At 40.7% G+C, this 24,338-nt stretch overlaps 1 protein-coding gene across 9 annotated transcripts in view; it reads left to right on the top strand.

The window, feature by feature from the left end:
* Bbx (BBX, HMG-box containing) overlaps positions 1 to 20,952 on the top strand; it is a 248,788-nt gene extending 227,836 nt beyond the window's left edge. For 8 of the 9 annotated variants that reach the window (XM_005345050.3, XM_026786253.1, XM_026786230.1 and 5 more), the window contains 5 exons: positions 335 to 424; positions 1,728 to 1,787; positions 9,956 to 10,153; positions 12,440 to 12,623; positions 15,205 to 20,952. In XM_005345050.3, the coding sequence (XP_005345107.1) occupies positions 335 to 424; positions 1,728 to 1,787; positions 9,956 to 10,153; positions 12,440 to 12,623; positions 15,205 to 15,292 (620 nt within the window). In that variant the 3' untranslated portion in view covers positions 15,293 to 20,952. The remainder of the gene's footprint in view (positions 1 to 334; positions 425 to 1,727; positions 1,788 to 9,955; positions 10,154 to 12,439; positions 12,624 to 15,204) is intronic. The other variant, XM_026786246.1, reaches the window with a different exon arrangement.
* Positions 20,953 to 24,338: the final 3,386 nt, after the last annotated feature.

Below are 24,338 nucleotides of genomic sequence, written 5' to 3'. Positions count from 1 at the left end.
TTTTCCATTTCAAACCATCATCTCTCTGCTGTTAGCTGATTATAGTCTGTTTCTACCCACTATATCTCTAGCATCCTCACAGGGAGTCCCAGCCCTAATGGAGGCTTTTGCCCAATACATTTCCAGGGAAAATCTCCCTGAGTTTTAAATAAGCCTAACAGAATGGGCTGAGCACTTGCTAGCTGACTGAATCTGCAAGAGAACACTTCTTGCAACTCAGTTTACTGACTGCATAGAAGGGAGGAGGGAGTGATCATTAAAAACAAAACGAAACCCACAATATTGTTGTGTGCAACATTGTGAACTTAAAATATATTTATAATATTGTCTGTAGGTCCTTTCCAGTCCCAGAAAAAGAACTTATTCCACAAAATTGTCAGCAAATATAAGCACAAAAAGGAGAAGCCTAATGTTCCAGAAAAAGGTATTGGTGCCTTCCTCCCCTCCATTAAGGTTTCTTGGTCACCTCCATTCCAGATTCCTCCTTGAGCGAAGCTTCTACACACATCTTTTCCTCCCCTTTGCTTGCTTCAGTGCCATCGGCTCTCGTCTTGGCGTCTTCTTCTTTTCTAAACTCCGCAACTATGCAAACCTCCATCATTTAGATTCCTGCTCAAGTCCATTCCTTGTCTCTTTGATCATAGTTCCATATGAATCCTAAAATCACTGTTTCTCGTTTACGTTCGGTGCATTTTATAATTTAGTCTTCTGGGCCTCTTAGCCATTTATTTTGTTTGGCTATTCTTATTTTTCTCATTTGGCAAGCTTTCATACCTTCACCACATTTTCCTACTTCTTAAAATCCTACAGTTTTATAGTCTTGTGAAAGTCCAGCCATTTCTATACTTTCCCTGTTAATTAAGAATTCTCACAACCTTTTTTATTCTACTCCTAAACTGTAACATCTTTTCCCCATCTATGCTTCATTGTTGGCTGGAGTTTTCAATCTCCTTCAGCCACAGAACTGCTATTTCCAGAGGGCATCAGAAACTTGGGCACTCAGTCACCTCGCCCTTCTCTGAACATCCATTGCTGTGTGGGCTTGATGGGCCCTTGACCTCTTCAGGGTTCATCTTAAGATTTCTGTTCTCGTAACTCAAGACTTTCTTTCTTACACATAAAAGATAAGTCCTCACATCCGACTCATTACAGCTGTGTGACCTCGGAGGTGGGCTCTCCTCAATGTCCTGCATGTCCATGTCACAGCTACCACAAACCTGCTCACCCGAGGCTTATTTGCACCCTATTGCATGGCTGTGTGTGCAGCATGTTAGGCTTCTTACTGCGGCTCCCGCGCACTGTGTATGGATGTATGTGTCTGTATGTTCCTGTACCTGCAGCCTTTACTTATTTCTGTTTCATCTCCACATCAACTTCTGCCATTACATATTGATGATCTGCTTTCTTCTGCTTCTAGTGAGTAAACATAATATAGGTAAAATGTCAGCGTTTGTTATTTCATTTTCCAGATCTTGAGATTGTTTTGATTAAAGTCAAGATATTGTCTAACGTATTTCACAAAGGACAGAATTTGCTTATTTTTATCCATATCTTATGTAGTCTCATTTGTTTATTTGGCAAGTAGTTTTGAGAATAAAATAACTGAAGTTAGATTCTGTTTGCTGTGCATGTTGTTTCGTGCTCAAGGCACTGTGCACACAGCCGTGTTCAGTGCTATGTATATCTGCTGGGAGTAGAGCTTCATTTTTACTTTTCTGTCCTTTTAGGAAGTGGGGATAAATGGTCACACAAGCAATTCTTCTTGGATGCCATTCACCCTACAGAAGGTAAAAGAAACAATATGTTATTTAATTATACATGAGCTAAGCTAAAAATGGAATAATTTTACAGTCTTTTAAAAATTCAAAAATTATGTTGGTTCAACTGTTAGACTTGTGTGTTCACATTGAGATTATTTATTATTTTAAATCAAAACTGTTTTGCTGCTAGTCATCAGACAGTATGTTGTGTGGCATTTAGTTTGGTAAAAGGAGATTTGTAGTCTTCAAATCACATTAACCCTTTGTATCTATGGTGCAGGAGCATAGGAGTTAGGAGTGAAAAGTGGGGGTCCTCCTGACTAACTGAGCACAGCAGGGTAACTGTTGCCCCTCACATGTCCATTTCCCAGGACCTCTAAGTATGTTAAAACAGAATTCACCTGAGGCATATGCATAGTCAGACTAGTCATAGGTCGTAGTGCAGATGTCGCCTTTAAATTCCCACACCCCGCTTATATATAACTGTCATTACAAGCATAACTGAACCCTTGGGTAGGTGCTAATTTCTGAGTTAAAGGGCCTTCCTTCTCTTCCTCCACCTGATCCTCCCCCGAACAGAGACATACAATATATTCATTATAGATATTTTCTAAAGACTTAACGTTTTTAGCGATTAGTTATGTTACTTCACTAGAGCTGGGTGTGTTCGTGCATCTCTGCACTTGAGAGGTGGAGCTTAGGAGGGAGTTAAATGATCTCCTCAGCTGCACAGTGAGTTTGAGTCTCAGCTGGGCTACATGAGACCTTATCTCTAAAAATAAAAAGGAAGTTACTCAAGAAGTCAGTGGTATCTTTGAAATATTCCAGTTAAAGAGCTATTTGGAAGTTTTATTCTCTTCGTATCAACAAAATTGAGCCAATACATAGTGAACCACCTAGTACAAATGAATAAATTGGGTCAGGTATAGCTGTGAGCCTCTGTAATCCAACACTCAGGAGGCAGAAGTAGGATTACAACAAGTTTAAGGATAGTGATGGAGAAGAGCCAGTTGTCTATCTGTTGCTTTCATTGGTTAATTAATAAAGAAACTGCCCTGGCCCTGATAGGACAGAAAATTAGGTAGATGGAGTAGACAGAACAGAATGCTGGGAGAAAGAAAGCCGAGTCAGGCAGACGCCGTACCTCTCCTCTTCAGGCAGTCATCATAGCATCCTCTCCAAGATGGTTGCAGGTTAAGATCTTACCGGTAAGCCACCACCTTGTGGTGCTACACAGATTATTAGATATGGGTTAATCAAGATGTGAGAGTTAGCCAGTAAGAGGCTAGAGCTAATGGGCCAAGCAGTGTTTAAAAGAATACAGTTTTCGTGTAATTATATCGGGTGTAAAGCTAGCCGGGTGGTGGGACACAGCCTGCTGCTCCACACTACAGGATAGCCTGGGCTACAGTGTGTTCTAGGCTACCCAGAAATTTGCTAAGTCTATAATGGGTACTTGATTGAATCCAACCCCTTCCCCAGCCAGTAGTATGTGTGTTCACCTGTGGAGGATAGGGCATGTCCACCTATGCCTGCATGTGCTGAGCTCTCTCGGAGGACACAGGTGCCCTGCTCCATCACTCTTCACCCTCAAGACAGGGTCTCTCACAGAATCTGGAGCTAGGCTGACAGCCAGGTAGTCCCAGGGGCCCTCGTGTCTTTGTCCTGCACAGCAGATCCTCTTACCCACTGACTGTCTCACCAGCCCCCCACACCCACATCCCTTAACTCCATAAATACCGGGAGGGGGACAGGCAAACAAATTTCATAGTGGGCTTAAATCGCTTAGCAGAATTACACATTTTGAAAATATTTATCCAAAATATTAAAGTCTGATTTGGTAATCAGACGGCTTTGATAGGAACAGTATTAAGTAAGCCACGTCTGCTTTTGTCATGTTACTTTTTCTAAAATTCCAGCCTGGTTTATGCTTGCTGACGCATTATTTCACATTCACAACTTAACTGGAATACTATTTCAGCCTAAGTGTAGGCAAAATAAAATATGAATTATACTTTTTCCAACATTAAATCCTAATAGTCCCTGACTGAAGCGCCTCTTCGTGTGCATTTTAAAAATATCTTCTACACAGATTTCATAATGGTAAGGCACTAATGAACTGTCAGAGGAATCTGAAGGTGTCTGAGCTCATGTTACTCATTACTCGAAATGCTGTTGTTTTAAGTAAGATTTGACCCTGCAGAAGTGCAGAGTGCGTGTATAGATTGAAGTGGAAAACATACTTGCCATGAATTAGGAGACCCGTGTTCTCTGACCTGCAACTAGGTAGCACTTTTTGGTAGGACAAATTGCTTGATCTCGTTATAATTTACTCTTTATTTGTTCAAAACTCATGTAATTCATGTACAGGGCATGGGAATGACGTATATGCCAATACATAGACTTTAAGGTCCATGTTTCTCTCTCTCTTTTGTTTTTGTTTTTCAAGACAGGTCTCTCTGTTTAGCTTTGTCTGCCCTAAAATTCACTCTGTAGACCAGGCTAGCCTCAAACTCACAGACCATGTCCCTGTTAACACATGGTGACTCTCCTCTGGTGTCTTACGGGTGCTGTGGTATGAAGCGGCACACCAGCATCTCTGGTGTTGTATCTTGTGTGGAGGTAGAAAAGGCAGTCAGTTTTAAGTATACTATGCAGTCCCCAGTCTAGTAGAAGTAGAGTTGTTGTTGATGACACTTAATTACTTATATAGTATTGATGTATAGTAAACAGAACTTTGGAGACCATGCTCTGAAAGGTGTCTATCTTTTACTTATAATAGAGTCCCAATCCATTTTACATGGCCAGAAAAATAGAAATCAATTTCAGCATCAGAAAATCGCTAGTAATTCAAATGGACTTGTTTTCTTATTTATTTTCATGCCAGCCCTAATACTTGCTTGTTCAGGAGGGAATTTTGTGAGCTATCCAGGCCCTTAGCCATTCTTACACCTATGGCCATACAATTGCTTCTTAAACTTTGGTTTGCAGGATGTAAATACAGAAAGACATGGATGAAACCATAGTACAGGGTACTTTTAGCATATATCAAAAAGAGCGGGGTAGGGGATGTCCATGGCCTAGAGCTGGCAAAGTTTTTTCTGGTCAACTTAGAAGACCGTTGCCACCATGGCATATGGTGAATAAAGCTGTCTAATTCCACAACGATGGCATGATGCTAGTTAATACTCAGTGACTCCTAGAGGGCTTTTTTTTCATTAGCTGTTTTTTCATTAGTTGTTGTTAGCAACCCCATGGGTGTATCAACCCCAAACACTTGATACAAAATTGAAAAATCAACCAAATCTTAAAGAGGAAAGAAACCAGGATTCTCTCTGTTTAAGCACTTTGGCCATTACTGTTCCATTTTCTCAGACAAATCTCTCAACGTTTAGCCCTCATTTGATCCACTGTAATCCCAGTATTCAGGAGACTAAGGCAGGAGGATTGCCTTGAACTTTAGGGCAGCGTGGACTATATAATAAGTACCGAGTCGCCAGGGCTACACTGCAAAATCTCCGTCAGACTAGTTTTTTTGCAGTGTGTAATACAGTTACAGGAGCCAGAGGGGTGGCCTATTTGTACACATACAACTTTAGCCGTGATCTAGTCACCCAGTCTAACTTGATCTCTTTTCCTAAGTTTGGAACTGTTACTCTATAACTCCAGCAAAGTCTCTCAGGACCATAGATCTCCCAGCTCTGGCTCCTTCATTCCGTTCTCTTTTCTTTAGTTCATTCAGCATCTGACTTGTTTGAGTTCATGGGAGACCAACCAAAGGCAATGAGATTTCAGATAGAGCCATAATGATTTCAATGCAACTTTGACTCTCCCAGTTGAAATGTAAATTCCTGATTCTAACAGCCTCCTGGGGTGCAGTCCAAGTGCAGCACTGTTTTCCCAAAGAATACTCTCCACATCTGGGGAGTCGTTTGGGAAACAAAGCAGTCTCTTACTGCCAGCATCCTAATGTGGCTCCAGGAGTGAGCTGGCATTATCGCCCTCAGATGATGCACTCCACGTGTGCCGTGGTTATTGTCGAGTGTGGAAACCAGCCCTGCAGACTTGTTCCAGTGTGCTTGAGTCATTTTGTGTGCTCAATTAAAAGCCCAAAGAGAAATGACTAATATGCTTTTGGATGTCAAAGCCTTTCTTTTCTCAAATTTCCGTTTGCTTGAGTGGAGGAAAGAGGGGCTTGATTTTCTCCCTGAGCTGTTTTATTTTGTGCCCCACATGCTCTACCTCTCACTTGTTTTGCTGTGGGTTGGTGTGGCTGAATACTGTTTTGTCATAGGCACTATTTGTTGACTCGCCCTTTGCTTCATCCATTCTTCTGTCTTAGGAGACTCTCCCCGAGGGCTGACCTTTGCCTGGGCCATGTACATGGCTGAATTTTCTGGATTTAATCCCGGGTCAAAGAATGAGACAAAACCCTTAGCTCTGACTCTAAAGCCCCAACACGGTCTTAATTCCATACCTTTTTCAAGTGTGAATGATCCACAGAGCTCATGATTCCTTTTAAATCTGGTAATAGGTTTAGATGAAACCCCTTCTAGGTAAGCACTGTAGCTTCCCTCCAGGGCACTGACACAGACTTCCCGATCACCTAGTCTGTAACTTGTTATTTCTTTACCTTCCCCTACTAGGCTGACATCTACAATCGAGTGTTGCTGATGCCCTTTCTTTGCCTTCCTCCTCCTGTCTTCCTGTGGACTGAATTCTCCTCCCATACCCGGTCTTTTACCAGCCATGCCTTTGGTCTTCAGCGTGTCTCTACCAGGTCATGTGGAAGAGACTTTACAAACAGCAGCTACTTAGTAGGATGTAATTTGGAATAAAAAAAAAAATCAGAGATGGTGTAGCTCCGTGACAGAGTGCATGTTTAGTATAAATAAGTTCCCGGTTCTACCTCAGTACCTCAAAAGTTTCTTTTTATTTTCAGGGAAAAAAAAAAAACTTACGTCTTACTTAACATGTCTGGACATTTTGTTTTGTTATTATTCACTGGACAGTCCAGTATAGTAACTACTTACATGGTAGCTGTGTTTTACTAGGTACTAAGTACAACCGAGGGAGGACAACGCCGGGAAGGTTATATGCAATGCTATACTGTTTTGAATTTTAGGTGTTCTTTATATATACACTCCTTTTTAAAAAAAATAAAAATAAGTAATAATAAAAACAGCAGCTACTTAGTAGGATGTAATTACTTCAAGGCTCATCAGTGACAATCAACGAAAACAGTGCTAATCCATAAATGTCCTTTCCACTTGAGACTCTAGAGCTGACTAAGAGGTTTATTTTTTCCTGACATAAACCTTACCTTATTATAGATTGTGGCAAAACCATCCTTTTAGGTCAGAGTGTCTTCTTTAGAGCTAATCTGACCCAATTCACATCCTTACATGGAAAGATCATGGTCCCTCCCACAGTTAGTGAACTCTAGTTCAAGAGAAATCCTGGTGCCTGTGACTGTAGTCTGTGGAAGTCAGATGACTTCTCACGAACTGCTTGCCTGTGACTCTTTTTCCCTTTGAAAAGGTGAACTTTTCACCTTTCACCTTTGGAACTGTGCTTTGCCCTTTTTATCACAAGGTCTAGATTTTTTTTTTTTTAAAGTAGAAGTAGAAAAGTCAAATTGATGTGCTTTTGGGATGGTCCACCAATAAAGCAGTGACGATATTGGAGGGATGAGCAGAATTCCCCCTAGCTACAGTGACAGGTGAGGCCCCTGGATTAGAAGGCAATGAAGCTGAAGCTTATGAATATGCAAGAGACATTATTTGATGTTCATTTTAATTCAGGTTTGGCGGTTTGGCTTCTTTAAACTTGTCTGAGGCTTTGAGCTTTAAGGCTATATAGTAATTAAACTTCTTTGAGGTATTTCTAACTAAATTGTAGTGTTTTTTTTTTTAATTAGAGCTTTTATTTTTACAAATGTTAAATATATACTGCCATTGGCTTATGCTAAGAAGTGAAGTACCAATAGTCTGAGCCTGAGTGCCTACCATCAAAACTATTCTATCCTTGAACTTGGGACTGGGTCTAAATTTGTAAGAAGGCTTTTCCTGATTGTTGGTTCTATATTTGAAACAGTGCTTAGAAGCATTGCTTAGCAGGTGTTTGGGGGTATTGTTAAATTGGTAATTGCTACCTTAAGCCTGTCCCTACACAGTCATGGTATTGCAATACTAAGATATTGATACAGGGGCAAAAAGAAACTCATCCTCTATTTTGATGTAATTGGAGTGATTTTCCCATGTGTTTGGAGTGTGAATCACTCTTCATTTTAGGTATCTATAAAGGCAGGGGACCATGATTTACACAGCAAAATATCTTAATAATTTGTAGTCTTCCTTTTACAAGGCTATATCTAAAATCTCTAAAAATCTAGATTAAAATTTTCACTTTCACTCACAGGAGTATTTATACCAACAGTGTTTCTAACCCCTGAAGCTGTTCTTCAGGATTTTCCTCTTTATCTTGCTCTTTCTTCTTATACTATATGTTTAGAATGTTTAGAGTTTTTTGTTTGTTTGTTTGTTTGTTTGTTTGGTTGGTTGGTTGGTTGGTTGGTTGGTTGGTTGGTTGGTTGGTTTTTCGAGACAGGGTTTCTCAGTATAGCCCTGGCTGTCCTAGAACCCACTCTGTAGACCAGTTTGGCTTCAAACCCAGAGATCGCCTGCTTCTGCCTCCCAAGTGCTGAGATTAAAGACCTGTACTACCATAGTTTAACAGAGTCAGTGCCTACCTCAGATCCATCTTCCAATTTATACTCTTTGTTTGGTTTTCTTAGACTTTGTCATGTCAAATTGTGATTTCCTGACCTTCTCTTTCCTTTGGCAGAAATGATTTCTTTGCCTGCCTTTAGAAACTGGATGGCCATTAAAATGGATAGAAAAAAAAATGTTTAACTTTTTTTCTGTCCAAAAACTTTCAGGCCAGCCACTGGCATTAAAAAAAAAAAAGGTCCAAATTATAAAACTTGATTGCTTTTATTTTTTTAATCAATTTAGCTATATGCATGGGCCCTTTACCTCCATGTCTTGGTGTTTTACCTGTGTATCACATTTGCCTAGTAGTCATCAAGACCCAAAGACAGTACTGAATTCCCTGAAACTGGAGTTACTGAAGGCTGTCATCTGCCACATGGTTGTTGGGAATCAAGGCCAGGTCCTCAAGAAGAACGGCCACTGAGCTTAAGAGCTGAGCCATCTGATAGTGTGTTTATTTACCTTTTAATGTTTACTACACTAGTAACTACATGTTCCTTTTTTATTTCAAAATAAGGGGATGGGAAGGAGGAATGCCTAAGGAAGTAAGTGTGTTAAGACAAGTATTCCCATGTAATCAAAACTAAAGAACACTTTAATGGCATGCACCATCCTTACTCTCGATGTGAGAGTCACTGAAATTTCAGTCCTGTGTTATTAAATGATTTATTGGTTTTGCAATTACAGCGCTAAAATGCAGCCTCCCCATGAACAGTGCTTTATTCAATTATGTCACTAAGCGTGTTCACTCTGCCCTAGAGTTAGGATTTCATTTGCCTGCTGACTCTACCAATGTCTGCCCTATCCACGGTGAGAAGTCAGTATGCATGAAAAAAGTTTAAGCCTCACAGTTTTCTTTTCTGCTCAGGCCAGACTGGTACTGAAAGGTAAATGTCCCAGCTGTAAATGTACATTAAGAAGCACATGTTTAATCTCTGGGTCTTCAGAAGACAAGAAACTACTGCTAGCACCCTGTCCAACTGAATTGGCCTAAAGGAGCTCAGAAAGGTTCCCTGATCACACCCAGGACTTGTGATCTCTTGGGATCCAGGTGAAAGTGCATACATTAACACCTCTACCCCACCTAAGCCTTCCAAAGATAGTTGACAGGGAAAGAACGAACTGGGGATTTAGCTCAGTGGTGGAATGCTTGTTGGTCAGAAATAATATCCTGGCTGTATTACTTCACACCATAAAAGGGATGAGGGGATGTATCTGAATCCTGTGAAGATTTGAGGAATATATAAATAAGTAGTAAACAAATTGTGGTAATGTTTCATTTCTTTTTTTTCTGTCAATGTTTTGAAAACTTGAGTGTAAATTCTCTATTCAGATGGGTCAGGTATGTAGAAATATGTCTTTTCTAGAATGGTGCTGATGCTTTGTGGTTTGGTATATAACTATGCATTTATCCTGTTTCAGCCATATTTTCAGAAGACAGAAACACCACAGAGCCTGCTTATAAGGTTAAAAATGCCCTATCCATTCCCAACACTCCAGAGCCAGCAGCGATGCAAGAACCTTTGGTGGGTAGCCAAAAGAGAAAAGCAAGGAAAACCAAGATCACACACCTTGTCAGGACTGCAGATGGCCGAGTATCACCAGCAGGAAGTACCTTGGGTAAGGATCAAGATCTTTAGGTCAAGTTCTGAGAACCAGCAGGTGTCCACAATGGCTACATTGGCCAGCAAGTAATTATAAACCAGCCAATTGTCATTTCTCAATGAAAGCCCTATCTATTTTGTATGTTTTTATTGGCCTCCACACATTCTCTAATTCATGCTCTAAAGCCATACATAGCTGTTTCTCCAAGTGTGTGTCTGACTCCCTAGAAAGGAAAGGTAATATTTTGGAGTATTGGCTGCTTTTCCTCAGCATGCCCGCCCCTCCACCAAACAGTCTTAAGTAAATTCCAGGAGAGCCTAGATTTTGAAAGCTACTAGATGAGTCTCTGTAAGTTCATGGTGTTCTATTCATGTCACTACAAGCCAGATTATTATATATTCAAAGCAGTGAATTAAGGAACCTGAAAATATATTTAACACTTTCTGTAGGGCTGATTCAGACCACTAGTGGAGCCCGAGAATGTATCTGGAAATCTTGTTTTCTGGTCTAAATAGACAGCAAAATTACCCACTTCTTGTCTTAGCTTGTAATCTGCTTGTTTCCAGTGGAATTTTGTGAAAGGCTTGAGGTAAAGGGTAGGATGGTGACTGAACATCCCCTGAAAATCTTGAGGTGCCATGCTAGCTAGGCACAGTGATCTTAGTTGTTGAGTTCTAGCAGGTCTAGCATTCTATTTGATCTGATTTGGGTTATATCAGTATTTGCAGATAGGAATTACCTGCTGAGTTCGAAGTAGAGGGCAGGGCTAGAGAGATAGCTCAGTGGTTAAGAGCACCTACTGCTCTTCCAGAGGACCTGGGTTCAATTCCCAGCACCCATATGGTGGCTCACAATTGTCTGTAACTCCAGTTCCAGAGGACCTGACACCCTCACACATACATGTAGGCAAAACACCAATGCATATAAAATAAAAATAAATAAATTAAATGAAATATACAATAGGGCAATCATTAATTTTGCACTTTCCTTGTATCTTGTATTTTTAAATAGTTGTTAAGCCCATAAAGCAGATTACAACTCCTAGTTTTAGTTTTATAGCAGAGTGAGACTTTGAAGAAGAGAGTTCTGTGTCTGAATGGGAGGTCAGAGTGAAGACCAACATCAGGGTTGGTTCAACGTGTCCTTCCTTTCTTCACTTTCTAATGTAAATTCTGATCTGTGGTTTTTATTTTTCTTTATTCATGATTAGCTCAAAATTTGTTGTATAAAGTAGTAGGCACCATAATGACCTCTTTATTGATGTATGTAGTGTGCTGTATGTAGTGTGCTTTGATCACACTCGGCTCCCATTACTCTTATCTCAAGCCCCAACTAATTCCCTTTTCCCAAATAGTCTTTCTACTTTTCGTGTATAACTTTCATTTTATAGATTGTTATGTCCTTGTTCATTTATGTCCTCATTCATTCTCATATTTAGGAAAAAAAGAAATTTTAGGAGATTCTCCCTTTTTACATAGGAAAACAACATGCCAGTTTTATGTCCTAATTATGACAGTCATATCTTTTATCAGTTGTTTTCTGTATTTAAATATTATTAAAAATTCTGCCGGGCGGTGATGGCGCATGCCTTTAATCCCAGCACTAGGGAGGCAGAGGCAGGCAGATCTCTGAGTTCGAGGCCAGCCTGGTCTACAAGAGCTAGTTCCGGGACCGGCACCAAAGCTACAGAGAAACCCTGTCTCAAAAAACCCAAAAAAAAAAAAAAAATTCTGTCTCTCCTACGATGTTTGCATAATGAAGAAAGTGTTCTTTTGTATTTTTTATAGGTACTAGAAAGTCTTTTGTCTTTGTTCCCTTATGTCTTTTGAACAAAGTCACACTATGGGAGCTCAGCAAGACTGATTACCTGTTGTTTAGTCTAGTCTACCTGTTAGAATTGCATTAAACCCCAAGTCCACATTACCATTGTCATGCTGTTCTATGCTATGGCTTCTTGAGAGGTGCATATCCATCACAGAAGTCTCTTGGGTTTTGTTTTGGTCACAGTTCACTTTTTTTCTTCTGACCCTAACACTGAACCATTCTTTGACTCTGAATAAAACAGACCTTTTCATTTGTCGGCTTTTGGGCAGAGTCCACAGTTGGAAGTTGGCACTGAGCTTAATGAAAGTGCTTTATTACCTTAGAGGAAGATGCTCTGGATGAGCTTTGCTACTCAAAACAAGGTAGCAGATGTGGACAGGAACGATAGCTCCCCACGCTGTCTGTCTGTCTGTCACAGTGCTTCCTCAGTACTCTTCTCGAGTCATCCGCCTGTGATGGATTTCTCTTTTGTTTCAGATGACAAACCAAAGGAGCAACTACACAGGAGTCTCCCTAAAGTGACTGAGACATACTGCAGTGATGATTGCTCACACAATACGGTTGAGGAGCCACGGAGCAGTACTCCAGAAATGCCTGCTGTGTCTGCATTCTTTAGCCTCGCTGCACTGGCTGAGGTTGCAGCTATGGAGAATGTGCACAGGTGAGTGGTCAGACGCCTGAGTGGAGGAAGCTGTGTTGAAACCAACCAGCCATTTCAGAAGTGATTGGTGTTTTACACACAATGTTCTGGCTTTCATAATGAGTTCAAGGGCACCGTTATATGAATTGTTGCAAAGTATATATGTGAACTAACAGTATGGTAAACATGAGAGTCAATGGCAACCAAGTATTTTATCTTGAATATTGTAGTATGCTAAACTATGTCTGTGACATTCTTGTGAGTAGCGAAGCACTATTCATCCTGGGGTCAGATCTTGAAGCAGAGGTGTGAGGGAAGAACAATCACCTGAGCATAATCACCCTCTCTCACTCCCAGCATTTGTTTTATATAAATTGGGAGTGGCTGTATTTATTAATTTTCTGATGCTATGATAAGACTCCATGACCAAAGCAACTTCTAGAAATTGGCCTCTAGAAAGAAGCATTTACTTGGGCATACAGTTCAAGAGGGATAAGAATCCATTATGGTGGGAGTCATGGCAACAAGCAGCAGGCATGGTGACAAGAGCAGGTAGCTGACAGTGGGAGAGGAAATAGAAATTAGGGAGAAACCATAAACTCTCTGAAAGCCCTCCCCACGTCATATACTTCTTCTAGCCAGGCTTCATCTCTCCGAGATTCCATAGCCTCCCCGAACACCACTCACTAGGGACCAGGTACTTAAATGTATAAGCCTGGGGGAACATTCTTCATTTATTTTTTTTATTTTTTTTTCATTTAAAATGAGAACATTTTATTGAGAAAAGGAAAAAAAAAAGCTTCCCCCTCCTCCCAGCCTCCCATTTCCCTCCCCCTCCTCCCACCCCCCCACACCTCTCCCCCTCCCTCTCCAGTCCAAAGAGCAGTCAGGGTTCCCTGTCCTGTGGAAAGTCCAAGGTCCTCCCCCCTCCGTCCATGTCTAGGAAGGTGAACATCCAAACTGGCTAGGCTCCCACAAAGCCAGAACAATGGCGCACATCTCATGGAGATGTTATGTGGATGACTTGATGTCTCAGTGCTAAGGATGTTGGTAGCCATGACAATATCCCCTGTCAAAATACTGTGGGTGCACAGTAAGGACCATCTTGACATCTACCTCATGATAGACAGAAGCCCATTAATTTCTTCAACTCTAGATGGTCTGCTCCTCAGTTTCCTCACTTTATATTGAATGTAATGACATCCCCAAAGAATTAAGCTGTAAGGATCTGACCGGATCACGGGCATGAGAACTCCTTGAACTCAGTGAAGTTTCATAGAGAGCACGTTATTATAGTTGAATCTTCTGCTACTTAATGGATCCTTTGGGAAAGAAAGATGGGCTTTTTTAAACCTGGGTATTTTTTTTTTATTCAAAGTGGATTACTCACTGAAAAGTAACTTTATTTATGAGATGTTCAGTCAAGTACAAAAGCTTTGAAAGCCCAGTGGATGTACAGTGTGCTAGAACTTCATGCCCCTCTAACCTCCAGATACCTGAAGGCCCTGGTGGCAGCTCTGTCTCCTGGCCCTTTAGCTGTCAATTCTGGCGCTCCCTCACCCAGCCTCCAGATGTCTCCAGGAAGTCACATTCTGTTCTCTTGTGCACTGCAGCTTCCCACTGGGGAGTGAGGGCTGGCAGACATTTGCTGGGAGATCTGCTAAGCCTGTGAGCAAGATGATGCTTCTCCACTTGCACCTCAGTGAGAATCATAATGAAGGGCTCGGCAAGGGCCACAGTCAGCTCACTGCTGCAAGCATTCTCTATACAGAGCTGTGGTTGCATCCTTGTCCAGTCCGTTAGCCTTCTGTGACTCACCCTTGGCAATAGCAGAACACCCAGGCAAGCCTTTCCACTCTCAGCAAACCTGCACCCCCCCTCCACAGCCTTGCTTTGCACTCAAGGAAGTGCTGTCCCCTCCCACCTAGGCCATACCTGCCTTTGTAAGCAGATGCGGGAGTTGCTGTTCCTCCTTCTAGCCCCTGTGGTTAGTCCCCTTTCTCAGACACTCTGCTGCTGCAACTTGCATGCCTTATGCAACTGTGTACATACCTTCCTGAGACCAACTGCACATCTGGCTGTAATTATACCTGCTGATGTTTTGTCTCCTGATGTATTTTGAAAACAAAACGTTGGTTTTATTCCTTGTCTGCCAGCTTAGGTGGATTCTCTTTTCTGGAGATTACGAATCAAGATAGGAGAGTTTCCTTATTGGGCAAATTGAGCACAGGAAAGTGCCATTTAAAATCCCCCTGCATTAAGATAAAGGTGTTCTCATAGAGCTTCACTCTTGGCTGAAAGTTTTCCATGTTCTGAGAAGTTGCTCAGCTTTGTGGGTCTTTCAGGTTTTTATCTCTACAGAGTGGAAGGCCTTAACTTTGGATGGTAAAAAGAAAATATATTGTTAGGGATTATTGGGTAGGGTACATGATGAATAACTCTTCGGAAAAGAAAGGAAAGATGGAACTGGATTTAATGAAATGACTAAGTAGCAATTAATTACTGTCGAGGAAGACAGTGGAATGTTCTTATCGCCCATTGTCCTTGCTTATCTCAGATTATATACCCTCAATAAGTGACTTTTCCCCCTTTTGTTTTACAGAGGTCAGAGGTCAACTTCACTCACCCATGATGGACAGCCAAAAGAAATGCCACAGGCTCCTGTACTGATTTCTTGTGCTGACCAGTGAAGCGCCCTTTAATTGTAAAACATTGTGCTTTACCTACTACCCTAGCCTTGTCTTTACCAGGGATGCTGGCGAGTCCATGTGGTGGGAAGTACAGACTGCAGACAAGTGCTTGTTGTCCCACACAGCCCAGAATCACTTGAAGCAAAACTTAGCATTCTGGGCCCATTTGTTGTTTCAGAAGCCACGAGTTCTGAGGGCAGTGTTACTATGTGATACTGAGCAAAAGCAAAGGGATGTGGACCTTTGCTTTGCATGGAAGGAAGGCTTTTGACGGTGACCAGTGGTAACTTGGTAAAATGGTAAAAGGCTGCCTTTACTGTAGCTCATTCAGCATCTCTTTTACCAACCAGAGAGTGTGAAACTAGTTTCATATATTACCTAGTTATTCTTTCAAAACAAACAAAAAAACCCTGACGCACTGCACTAGTTATTATTAGATATTCTTAGTCTTTTGTACATGAAGATTTAAGTTCTAAGATGGTTTATATAATAGGTTATACCTACATTTATATTGTAGAATAAATATTAAAAAGCCTGTACCAGAGACTCCTAAGCAGCATGGGCAGGCAGACGTACCATTGTTAGCGGTGTATGCTCGGCCTTGTGGTCCATATATTCTGCACTTTTATATTTGCCACCAGAATGGTAGTGGTAGTTTGCTGGAAGAGAGAGAGAGAGAGAGAGAGAGAGAGAGAGAGAGAGAGAGAGGAGAGGATTGATTTTGAGATCGAGAAAGAGACTATTACAATTCTTACAATCTGAATTTTTTTCTTAGCCTTGAGTGACCAAGAAGAATTTGCTTGGGGCAAATTGTGGCAAATATTTTCCCAGACAGGGGAAGCATCCTGCAGATTACAGATTACTGATGTTTTCATGCCTTGAGGATTCTTTTATTTTTACACAGGGGTCTAAGTGACCAATGGATCGTTCATACAAACAAAAAAAGACAAAACTATTATTCAGAAGTGACCTTAGTATTACTTCATTATTCTAAACACACTGAAGATGCTCACTTCATATGGACTTGGAGCTTCAGACCTTTTACATCCATCACAGACAGACTGGACGGGTTGCGATTGCTATGCATGGCCTACTAGGCACTGCAGGTTTAGGAGCCATTTGGAGTTGGTGTTGTTGAGGAGGTATTGAGTAAACGAGGGGGGAGGTGTCTGAAGTGCGCCTCTCAGTCAGATCCACCTACAGGTTTCTGTTTCCTTTTCATGTTTTGTTGCTTTTAAGCATATGCCAGTGCCAAGTGGATTAACTGGCTTACAACATTCAACATATTGACTTAACCACCTGACGTTCACAGTGTCTTGTTTCCTAGCAACAGATGCAAAGTGATACATCAAAATTAATCTGAGGCTACAGATTTTACAGGGTATTTGTTCCATAGCACAAAGTATTTCCCCACTGTTGCAACACAGCACAAACTACCAAATTTTAATTTTTGGATCCCAGCAATAATTTTTAATAGTTTTCAAACTGGTGGAGTTTTGATAGTGCTAGCTGGAATTTGAAGCTTTTGAATTAGATCTCTAAATGGTGACAGTTTACATGGTTTTATCTAGCTTTCTTATTTATACTTGACTGAAGTGTAACGATTTTTTTTCTAATTGTAATTTGACCTAATAGCCATATAAAATGACTCTATTAATACTGTCTAGCTCATGGTTGTAGATATTCCTTCAGTTCCGGTGCTGGAAAATATGTACAACTATATTAACAGAATTGAAAAAGATAGAGGTTTGTTTTGTTGTTATTTTTCCAAAGCAGATAGGGAGGGCAGCAGAGTATTAAAATTGTGTCCTCAAAAATTCATGTTCATTGTGGGGATGTAGGAAGCAGGAATTAGTAAAAGGTAAATCAGTAGGTATAGCTTAACCCCATTCACATAGAAATAAATTGAGTGAATAGCCCCAGATTTTAGCATACTATTTTTACTATGATAACTGTTTTAATAATATTTTCTAAATTTCAAAACAAAAATAAGTGAATGTTTGGAAATTGCTGGGTCCTGATGTTGGTGGCTGCTGGAGTTTTGGACCACTTGCTAGCAGTGATTTAAACATGATAATTAGCTAAAACCCAAAAAATTAGTAACAAAAGTAGAAAACCAACAATTGCATTGGTGCAGAACATGCATCTTGACAATGGTACTAACTTGTTGTTCTCTAGAGTACATTAGAATAGATCTATTTTTGCCAGAGCACCCTCCTTCAGTCCTCCGAGTACATTTCACTAGAGTCCCTTCAGAGATTGCTGTATATTCCTGAGACCTTTTTTAAAAAAAGAAACAAACGAGATGACCTTTTTCTACGTGGTTAATATCTTACCTGATCGGCTTTTCCCTTATGCAGGGTGGGGATGGGAGGGACTTCCTGGATACGGCTGTTTTCAGATACTTTAAAAACAAACCTTTTTGTAGAAATGCTTAATTTTTAAGCGGTTAGGCACTGAGAGTAGCAGAAATCCTGCAAAGCTTTATAGTTCTCTGAGCGAGGTCTTGATTTCAGTAGCTGTGCTTCTTATGCCCCATCTGCTGGAGAGGGGTGTTGGTTTTTTCAGGTAAAATTTGTTAGCACAAACCCTTCAGCCCATTACGTCATGCTCTACCGCATTAGCGTTGTCTTCTTCATGCCGCTCCTCTCCTTCTGGAAACTGGCATTGCTGTGTTGCTCTGATGCCTGCTTGTAATCTGGCAGCAAGCACCAGCCACACTAACGTTTGTCTCATAGCATCCTCAAGACAACAAGTCATTGCACCTTATGTATATCTCAAGCAAACCAAAATACAATGTCCTTCTGCTTTGTTATATTCCAAATTGTTGTAGCATATCTTTCTGAAACCACTTTGCATTTAGTTGAAGTTGTCAGTATTTATGCTTTTAACCTTAATTTCTGGATTCAAACCTGTATATAAATCTTGTTTTGAAAGTTGTCCTTGCCCTTCTCTGCAGTGCTGGAGTGGGAGGTTCTGTCTCAGGTGCAGACATAGAACTCTTCCAGTGTTCTTTAGCCTTTTATTTATTTTAGTTATTCTGGTATTTCCAATGTAAATTTGAAGTGTCCAGAGTATGTTATAGTAACTAAAACTGCAGCTCTTAAGATGAGTGAAAGAGAAAATACTGTAAGACATCCTTGAAGTTTTGTTTGTTTTGGGTACTGTAAGTGAGATCAGGAAAAGGAAAAAACGTCCCATGGCCACATTGGAAACCACAGGTTCCTGTCCCCAGATTAGGTTAGTCTCAAATGGTGGATCAAAACTCTTAATTCATTCAACCCCCTCCTGAGTGATCCTGTCATTCTGGCAGCCTTTCCCCCACAAGTGTCAGAAATTACTTAATTTTAGCAGATGTGGCCCATAAACCATGCTGAAAGAATTCCTATAGTATCATTATGACCTTACTTCCTGCCTTTACAGTTACTAGAGAAAAATGTTGGCAACACTGTATGTGCAGAGGAGCGTCTGAACCCGTCTGGGGGTTGGAGTCCGACGTGTTGATTTCCTATTGTTTTCTTAAAGTCAAGATGCTTTGCTAAGTCATAAAAAATGTGTTTGCACTCTGCAGTCTTTGACTCAGCGTACGGAAGTGTTTGCACCGATGTAAAATCTCAAATTGTAAATTGCTATGGAACAGACATTAGCTGAGAACTGAACGACGTGTTTTGTGTATAGGGTGGGGTGGGGAATACTACATAACTCTGTTCCAAGCTTGGCATTTGATGTTAATGTGAAGCAGTGGGACCATGCTGCCTGCTAAACTACTGTATGCGTCATAAGTGTTCTGAAGACCAGCAGCTGGAGGCTGGAGCACAGCATCCATACAGCAGAGGAGAAGCACCACTGCTGGTTCCTCGGGGGAGAGGAAGGAAATCAGGGGAGGCCTGGAGTCACCGCTTGTAAGGGAGATGTTGGGGTGTACATGATGCTGTTGAGATTCACCTTTGATTGCACTGCTCCCCAGAGCCCTCAGATAGGCCAATCCTCATGGGCTACCTCGGCTTCCAAAGTTAATTTCAGTAAGTCTGTCTTTCGCTTCTACCTTCAGTGCCACGATTTTCCACTGCAGTGTTTTGTCTTCACACACTGGCTTCTCCAGAGAGAACAACGTCGTGCTGAAATGAGCAGTGGGAGCAAGTGCTTATCGCTTTTGACCTGTTAAGTGTTTGGAGTGACTGCTAGGTGGAAACTGAACTTAGCTTCTCCCCACACGTCCTTGTTTTGCACTTTATGCAAAGTGTACTATTTGCTAATTAGATGTTGTTTCTGTTTATACAGGCATTCCCAAAGAGTTAGGCTGGACTTGGTTTTGTTTGAGTTTGGGGATTGTTAAAGTCTTACCTAGATTAACTAACAACATGTGTAAAATGAGAACAGAAGCAGCTGTGTGGTTCATGGAACCATGGATCTGGGGAAGCGTCAGGGTTTGATGGACTACTTTACTTATGTTTGGAAGTGATAGCTACGTTCGTTATACTCCATGCTGAAGGACTGTCCTTTTCAGTGGGGACGTTATTACCTTCTGACATTTCAGAACAAAGAAGCAACAGAAGTAAATGACATACGTTTGACTTCTTTGTATATCTGCACCTATCTGTGCTGCCCTTTCCTTCAAATATAGAAGTATACATTATGAGGGAGGGAAACTGTCCTCTTTTGACCAAATTTTATCTGTGGTGGTGTGATTTTTACTGATAAAGTCACAGGAGGAACTTTATAGTTAAAAGTTCTGTGGCCACTGTTTTGTTTTGTTTTTTTGTTTTTTTTTTCTTTTGTGTTTGTTTGATTTTTTTTTTCATGGCAGACAGTGGTCAAGCTGATCATGCCTTCACATTGATTTCATGCACAGAATTCATGTTTGTGAACATTACTACTACTTCCAAAGATTTTTCTGATAACTTGGGCCAGAACTGGTGACTGAGTAACAAGGATCTGATAGAATGCCTCCAAACCCACCCACAACACGAATCTTACCTCACAAGCTCTAACCTAAATCATAGAGACACTCATGTTCCATGGAATGTCACTGACTTCTCTGTTGCTCACCAGAAGGTTTGCTCTTGTCTCCTGACTCCTCACGTTTAGTGCCTCGGCTCTTGGAGCAGCAGAACCTAGGGTCGGGAGGGAAGGCTGGGGACCTTGAGTTTAGTGATTGCTCAGCCACATTTTCATGTCATTAGCACTAAGCAAGCCTCTGGCTCTCAGGAATTTGTCAAAGGGTTGATTAAAACCTCCTGAGATTCCACACACCAGGTTATAAACTGGTTCTCATAGGTTTGAATTGCTTACTTACATGTCATAAATTAACCATGGCTTCGTTTGACCCCAGGTCTTAAGTCTGTTGACAGTTTTAGCATGACTGATTTTTTTTCATTTTATTTCAGTTTTTGTTTTATTTTAATTTGCTTTGGAAATTGGCTTTGTTCTCTTTAGAGTTGGTGTAAACATGCCATGTAATAAATGATTTCCAGTTAATGGTACAACGGAATTATTGCTTTCTTAGATGTATGTGTAGTAAAAAGTCAATATATACATTTATATAATTTCTTCAGAATCTTATACCTAATTTGATATTTCTAAAAATTGCACATGTAAGTCATGTGTATAACATGCTAAAGTACTTTAACTGTGATCTTAAAACTGAATAAAAATATTTAATAAAAATTTGAAATATTTTAAAGATATTATTATTCAAATACATTTTCTTTCTGTCAGCTACCAGCCATAGAGTATGTGCCTTCAGTGTATCATGTCCGCTAAATACAGGAGAGAAAATAATAAAGAATTCTTCAACTATTTCAGAACATTGGTCAATGGTTTCCCTTTACACTGTGTTTACCTGAGACTGACCATTGTCTGAGTAGAGCTTGCTCTCCCTAATGCGGAGGACGTAAGGTGGAGGGGAGTCCAATGGAAGAAAGTAGATTCACTTCAGGCTGCCACTTGGGATGAGAGCTTTCAGGGGAGCTCAACATACATACTCTTGCTGTAGGCATTGGCCACCCACAAAAGCTCACACCTCAAGTTGAATAAGTAGAGTGTTCCTGAACCTTGTCTTATTTTTATAAGTCCTTTGGACCTGGATGTGGGGGTGGTAACCTTTATTCCAGTATTTATGGAAGCAAAGGCAGGCAATCTAACTTTGAGGCCAGTTCCTAACCAGCCAGGGCCATGTAAGGAGACCCTGCCTCAAATACAAAATTTTGTTTGTTCCAAACAACAAAAGTCCTCTGGAAACCATACGTATATCAACCTAGGTATGTAATAACACATATTTGGTCGCAAAGTTCTGAACCGTCACCCACTTACCACTGGGTTTTGAACCTCCCTGAATCACTTAATGAAAGTGGTTGTGGTACCACCTACTATTGCTTTTGGGATAGAAAATGTTGGCATGGCGCATTTAATGCAAATGTACATTGGGTGCTCATTTTTTTCAAATCCTAGTCGGCATGTTTTTGAGCATAGTCAAAGGATGTTGAGGGGCCACACATGGTTGCATGCAGTGTGATCCCTGCACTCAGGCAGGAAAATTGAGAATTTCATGTTAGCTTGACAATATGTTAATTCTAAAGTTAAGTTAAATTCTGGGAGATTTGATGGTGTAAAAACTCTTTAAGTGAGTTAAATTCCTATCTGTTCATACTGTGGTGTGTAAAATGTGTTCTGTAGCATTAACTAATGAATTACCAAAGTCACTCCATACTTCCTTCCCATTGCTGAGAATAAAATCACGGGAGGGAGACTGATGAAAGAGGGGCTCCTTGCTAAAGATACAAATTCTGTTAGAAAAAAAGTGACAGTGTATGCATATGTGTAATTATACAGTGTTATATGTATCAATACTGTTGCATCTTTTTAAATAGAAAGTGAAATCTCTTGCAAGGAAGAAAGTTATTAACAGTTAAGTGAGGTAAAACCAATATGACTGACTTGATACACACTAAAAAGACGCTAGAGAAGAGAATTTGTCTCAGACCCTTTTGCTTTGTTGGAATTGTAGAGTTTCAGTGCATGCAAAAGCAAAGAGTTGGTGTTCTGAATCCATGTACCCATCACCTTTCAGCCAGTAGATACCAGATTCTCCTCAGTCCCTATTATATCTGTGCCACTCACTGTCTTCACTTCAGATTCTAGCACCAGGTGACATACGTGTGCTAGAGACATTTCAGACAAAGCCTTTGGAAATGGTCAGTGTGCATTCATCTGCTTTTGTTAATCCTCAACAATTCCAAAATTTGCCCAAAGTAAAAGAAATCCATGAAGCCAAAGCTTGGATATTCTGGGATGGAGTTATTTGAAATTACAGAAAAATTGTTAAGCTTGGATATAGCAGCTATTTACCTCTCTGATCCACAATCTCAAATTTTAACTGGTCAGAGAAAACCCTATCCAAGAGGTCCTTCTAAGTGAGTTGTGTAGTGTGTGTGTGTGGGGGGGGTCCTTATTGTGCACTTTTCTCCAGATAAAGTGACTTGGAAAGCCCAAGGGCTAAACTTTAAAATGTGTCTTTGTTAACCATATGTCTGAGTCCCTCTACCAGCCCTATTCCTGTTGTCTTTCTCCCACTGTGCCCTCAAGGCTTCCAGGGAGTGTGGAGATACTTTAGGAAGAAATAGGAAGATATTTCCAGAGATTTAGACCCTGAAAATTCTGATCAGCATGCTAGAAAATGAAATCCCAGGCTAAAAAAAAATAAAATATTGTAAGTTTGTGTATGACTTTCCCGGCTTGGAGACTTTACCCTAAAGGATTTTGCAACAGTTATAATTGCAGGGTTGTACATAAAAGAAAAAATGTGAGGGTTGGAAGTCTAAAAAGTGACGGAGAATGAAGGAAAGGGAGAATTTGTGTAAACAGGTCTTACATGATTTATATAAAAATTAAATGGTTTTAATGGCAGCATGAAATGTTCTCAAGAAATATTCTCAGATGAGTATATTTCTGATGATATCAGTGGAGCTTATGAATGGCCAGTTAAACAAGCATGGCTCTTCCAGAAATAAGCATAGAAAAAGCACAGAATGATAGACAAGCAGTAGACACATAATAGATAGAAAATTAGGTAATGATTGGCCACAGAATTCAAAGCTCTTACCGGAATGCATTTAATAGAAAAAGTAATATTGATACGGTTTTCCCATATATATATAATTCTTGACATACTGGAAATTTTTAGTCACTGCTTTGTAGAATAAAATTTCCCATATTCTGTCTTGGCTTAATCGTATGTTAAAAATAGAGCGATAGTCTTTGCATAAGCCCTTAAATATCCGAAGCCTTTTAAAGTAGAATCTGAAGTATTCCACACTCTGATGCTAGCCCCACCTAAAAGTTGTATTGCATGTCAAAATTATACTTAGATGAAAGTTGCTTCAAACCTGCTCTGTTCCACTGTTCTCAAAGCCCATGGGAAATTGCTCCAGCGTGCATGCCTTGGCTGAGAGTTGTCAGCTGCCCACATCTCATGCCAATCGGATTGCTACATCATCCTTAATGGTAGAGAGTTCAGTGGATAATTCATTTGCTGCAGACCCACGGACCCCAGTCTGGAGTTCCAGCACCCACATCATGCAGGATGGGTAGAACAGCTTCTGCAGTGGTCAGGAGGGGAAGACAGGAACCCTGGGTTCAAATGTGAGCTTGCCTTGGTGTATAAAGAAAGGGGTGGGAGAGACAGACAACCAAAGTCTGGGCCTCCACCTGTGGGCATGCTTGCACACCTTCGCACCCACACCCCCATTCACATGCAGTGATACCAAGTGCTGCCATGCAGGACCAATGAGGACAGAGATGGGAATCCGAGACTAAGGAAACAGGGTCTGAGCTTAAGGGAGATTTGATAATCTGTGCTTTGAATACTCTTAATGTGATACTGTTCTACTTTAAAAGAACTTTATTTTTAAATCTCTTTCACAGAAGAGATTTTATCATAAGGAAAACAAACTGCTACGGCTAGGCTACCGAGCTCCAAGACTGGTAAATGTGTGATAAAAGAGCTGGGGTCAGGCTTGCCATGACGATCCAGGGCATCCGGAGTCTC

The sequence above is a fragment of the Microtus ochrogaster genome, chromosome 2, assembly GCF_000317375.1.
Source record: "Microtus ochrogaster isolate Prairie Vole_2 chromosome 2, MicOch1.0, whole genome shotgun sequence".
Lineage (NCBI taxonomy): Eukaryota > Metazoa > Chordata > Mammalia > Rodentia > Cricetidae > Microtus > Microtus ochrogaster.
The sequence above is the reverse complement of the archived record's forward strand: the minus strand, read 5'-3'. Positions and strand labels throughout refer to the sequence as shown.